This window comes from Fulmarus glacialis, unplaced genomic scaffold (assembly GCF_000690835.1).
Source record: "Fulmarus glacialis isolate BGI_N327 unplaced genomic scaffold, ASM69083v1 Scaffold40116, whole genome shotgun sequence".
Classification (NCBI taxonomy): domain Eukaryota; kingdom Metazoa; phylum Chordata; class Aves; order Procellariiformes; family Procellariidae; genus Fulmarus; species Fulmarus glacialis.
This window is the reverse complement of record NW_009219462.1, coordinates 2788-6956: the sequence shown is the minus strand read 5'-3', so window position 1 is coordinate 6956 and position 4169 is coordinate 2788. Positions and strand designations below refer to the sequence as shown.

Genomic DNA, 4169 nt, shown 5'->3' with positions numbered 1-4169 from the left:
TTTGGCTGCCTGCCGGGTTAAATCGCAACAGGTATCTTCCTACCCCACCTCAACAACAAAAGGTCAGGCAGGGTCCAGCACTGCTGTAGCCATGGGATGGACTGCAGAGTGGAGGGAAGATGTTTTCCAGGACTAAGAAAAGCAGTGGCCGCATCTCAGGATGAGGCTGCCACCAGGCTGTGTGAGCGCTTGTGCTCCTTCATGTTGGCTTCAGAGCAAAGCCCTGGACACTTCTTTGTGAACGGCATTTAAGCAGCACGTGTCAAGAAGTTTGGAGACAAAAAGAGTTTATCTTGAAGCCCAGGAACAATTTTACTCAGCAACATAATGAACTGTTCTATACAGGCAGTGGTCTACTTTTCTATGAATTTGTATAATAAGCAAAAAGGCAGTAAGAGTTTCCTAGCCGCTTGACTTACTGGTGCCTGTGCTTTCTTTGCAGTTGTCCAACACAGCAATTCTTCATCAGATTAGACGAGACCAAGTGACAGACACGTGCCGAGCAAACAGTGTATCTAGCAGGAAGCGCCGTGTGCTGACACCCAACGATCTCAAACACCTGGTCGTGGATGAAGATCATGAAATGATCTATTGCTATGTTCCCAAAGTGGCCTGCACAAACTGGAAGAGAGTCATGATGGTTTTGACAGGAAGAGGCAAGTACAGCGATCCGATGGAAATCCCAGCCAACGAAGCCCATGTGTCTTCGAACCTGAAGACCCTCAACCAGTACAGCATCCCAGAGATCAACCACCGCTTGAAAAACTACATGAAGTTCCTCTTTGTTCGCGAGCCTTTCGAGAGACTGGTGTCGGCCTACAGGAACAAGTTCACCCAGAAGTACAACACTTCCTTCCACAAGCGATACGGCACCAAAATCGTGAGGCGCCAGAGGAAAAACGCAACCCAGGAAGCTCTGCGCAAAGGCGATGACGTGAAATTTGAAGAGTTTGTGGCGTATCTCATCGACCCGCACACCCAAAGAGAAGAGCCCTTCAATGAGCACTGGCAGACTGTGTACTCCCTCTGCCACCCTTGCCACATCCACTACGACCTCGTAGGAAAATACGAAACGCTCGAAGAGGATTCGAATTACATTCTCCAGCTGGCGGGAGTAGGCAACTACCTGAAGTTCCCCACCTATGCAAAGTCTACGAGAACTACTGACGAAATGACCACAGAGTTCTTCCAGAACATCAGCTCCGAGCACCAAACGCAGCTGTATGAAGTCTACAAACTTGATTTTTTAATGTTCAATTACTCAGTGCCAAGCTACCTGAAATTGGAATGAGGGATGGGTCGGGGGGAGAGAGGGGAGAGAAAGCCTGTTTTATTTAAGATTTTTATTTGTCATAATAAATATGGAGAATGGGTTATTTTGTAAATTAATATTTTCTTTTTTTGAATGATGCTGCGAGCAGCACAGTCAAAATTATTTAAATCAACTGTAAGAAAGGACAGCTCTCTTTGCAGGGTAACAGGATTGTGACGATCTAGCTGTAGAAATGAATAATACTGCTACACTGTTTAAAAAAATGTTAATTGTGTTCTGGTGAATTTCATTGATCTTGCATTCCTCCAATTCTAATTAATGTTATTTATACTTATTTAAAACATGGTCTCTTGGTAGGTGTCACTTCAGCAGCAGAGATAAGATAACATTTGGACAAAAGGAGTCTGGTTTTGTGCTTTCCTTAGTTGAGCTTGTCTCTGGGTAATAATATTCTTCCATTAGCCGTAGATGCAGGTAAATACGGGAATGGTTCTTGATACCACACGCTTTGAGAAGAGTGGTGGAAATAATTTCTTCAGAAAGTGATAGTGCACTTAAGCGTCCTAAAAAAAAAATCTATCTTTCTAGCCCTGAAAGGGAAAAGTAAAACATATTTTGATAAGAGTCATGATATCTAAAACCCATGACTGAAGGAAATGTGAATGTATTCCTTGGGAAGAGAAACCATGAACTTTTTATAAGTCTGGACTTAATGATTTTATCAAGAATATGACCAGTCCCATTGTCTCTTAATTTAAAGCCTGCCAGCCCAAATGAATGTGGATTTGCGGATGGTCCATCAGAAAAAAATCAGCATTTTGAAAGCGACTGTAGAGATTCTTGAATGCCCAGAGCAATTGGCCTTGACTTAATTCATATCCAGGATGGGGGTGCGGGGAGCTCCATCCTCTGCAGGTCATGCCTCCCTGATTGATCTTAAGATGGGCAACCAAAATGGGCGGAAAAACCACCGGTCATGGTATGTTGCTATAAAGGATGTTGGCATGTAATTTGAAAAGTTAGAAAGTCATCTTGGTGTTGATCTCTAAGCATGCGAGGCAATAAAAAAGGTCTCTCATCTTCCTACATGCTTTTCCTAGGGGGAAGGGGAAGTCGTCTTTTTTTGGTTGATGCCTAAGTACCATTGACAGGGATGTTTCTAATTTCTAGTGGGTTAGTATTTCATCTAAGTCAGCTCTAGTGTGAGACCATGGCTTTTTTATTTAAGGTGATCATCTCAGTAGCAGTTGTTTGGTGTATGACAGCTTGTTGGGACGGCAGATTGTACCAGGCATAGCACACCGAGTGATTGTTTTGGGCAAGCAAGTAGTAATCTCTTCGCGGCAAATAAATAATGAAAAATGAGATTTCGGTGTGGATCTATTGGCAAGCTCAGTGGGCAGAAGTAGAGGCTTCTCCAAATGTTGCTGCAATTTGGTGCAGGTGAGGCGTTCGGCCAAGCGGGCGGCAGGCGCCTGCCCGGGGAATGCTGTGTGGCCACTTCCAGCTGTCCCGTCCCGGGGCGGCAGCGCCGGCAGCCCGCTGATGGGCAGGAGGAGGCAGAGGCTTAAGTGGAGGCACTCGCGGGAACCTAAAATCTGGTTTAAAGTTGAACGATTGTTAAAATGGGGTTTTGACTTGCCTGCCTGTCAATCTTACGAGCAAACCCAACTCTTCAAAAAATTAGTGAAGAATTAAATAAACTCAGCTGAAGGCAGAGCTGTTTTAACAGTATCAGAGCCAGATCCTGAAAATGTCGTCTTGTACAGTAGCCGATAATACCCTCTGAATTACATTAGTCTCCAGGACATGTATGTGGTTAAAGAAGAAAAATAAGTTCTGTCTTATTTTATAAAAATAAGTCGCTGAATAAATCTCAGCGAAGAACAAATTAAGATAACAAACAGCAGCTGAAGTCCTTTCAAAATTGGATTTGTTCTTAGCCAGGATTCAGGTCATTATTTTTTTTATCATACCCTACAAATAAATCTCTCATCCATTTCTGGAACAGCCGCAGTTTTCATAACCCAGGTCCTATTGACAACCCGGAGCGCTGACCCAGCGGCTAGCGAAGAGCCGGCCGTCTGCGCCTGACAGCTCAGAATTCCTGAGTGGCTGCTGATCGCTGGCTGGTGTGTTTTACTTGAAAGCAGTTTTGTCTCATTTAGAGTATGCAGAGCTGTTGCAAGTGCCTATCACAGTGTGCCCTGGCTTTCTTTTGTTCGTAGTTCAATGGTTATATGTTTGTTAAAAAAAAATGAACCTGTCTGAGGGTAGATTTCCCCTCTCCCCCTCCCATGTTTCCTGCAAGCTATTTGTGTGTTTGTTTGGTCTTGTATCCAACAGTGCTCATGTTTTGGTCCAATTTTCTCTTCAGTTAGCTGTTAATCCCTCCAACAGATTGTGATGTGAATTTTTTCATTTAAGAAAAAAGTTGCTTCAGAAAGTAAATATTTAAAAAATGGGATGTGCTTCCCCCTTTCTTTTTGTACTTTTCTCTGTCATCACCACGTTTTTGTCTGTTCTGAAATACTGTCTTTAGTTTCACTGCTCTGGAGACACAAAAACCCTCTTTGACAGCTGTATCACTGAAAAAAGAAAAGAAAAGAGAAAAAAAGAAAAAAGAAAAGCTTTAGAAGAAAAACACGTTCAGGAAGTCTGAGCGGTGAGTGCTGCTCGAGCCGGGATTTTTAGCAGCAGCTTTGGGTTTGATTACCCAAATTCTGCCTCCCCACAGAGGGCTGCCCTACGGGTGGATGCTCAGCGCTGAGATGGCTTTTATGTGGTCTTAAGTCACTTGCTTTTTAAAAACCTTGATCCCAAACTGCTACAAACTGTCCATTTAGGGGGTGTTATGTCTGTTTTGGGGTGCTGTGAAAGGGCTATAGGTCTGTGT

The 4169-nt window shown here is 43.6% G+C and overlaps 1 protein-coding gene across 1 annotated transcript; it reads left to right on the top strand.

The window, feature by feature from the left end:
* Nucleotides 1–442: 442 nt before the first annotated feature.
* On the top strand, nucleotides 443–1889 carry CHST11 (carbohydrate (chondroitin 4) sulfotransferase 11; the record flags this gene model as incomplete). The annotated part of the gene is made up of 1 exon (XM_009580385.1): nucleotides 443–1889. A coding segment is annotated over one exon (849 nt), but the record flags the coding sequence as incomplete, so codon positions are not given.
* Between the last annotated feature and the right edge of the window lie 2280 nt (nucleotides 1890–4169).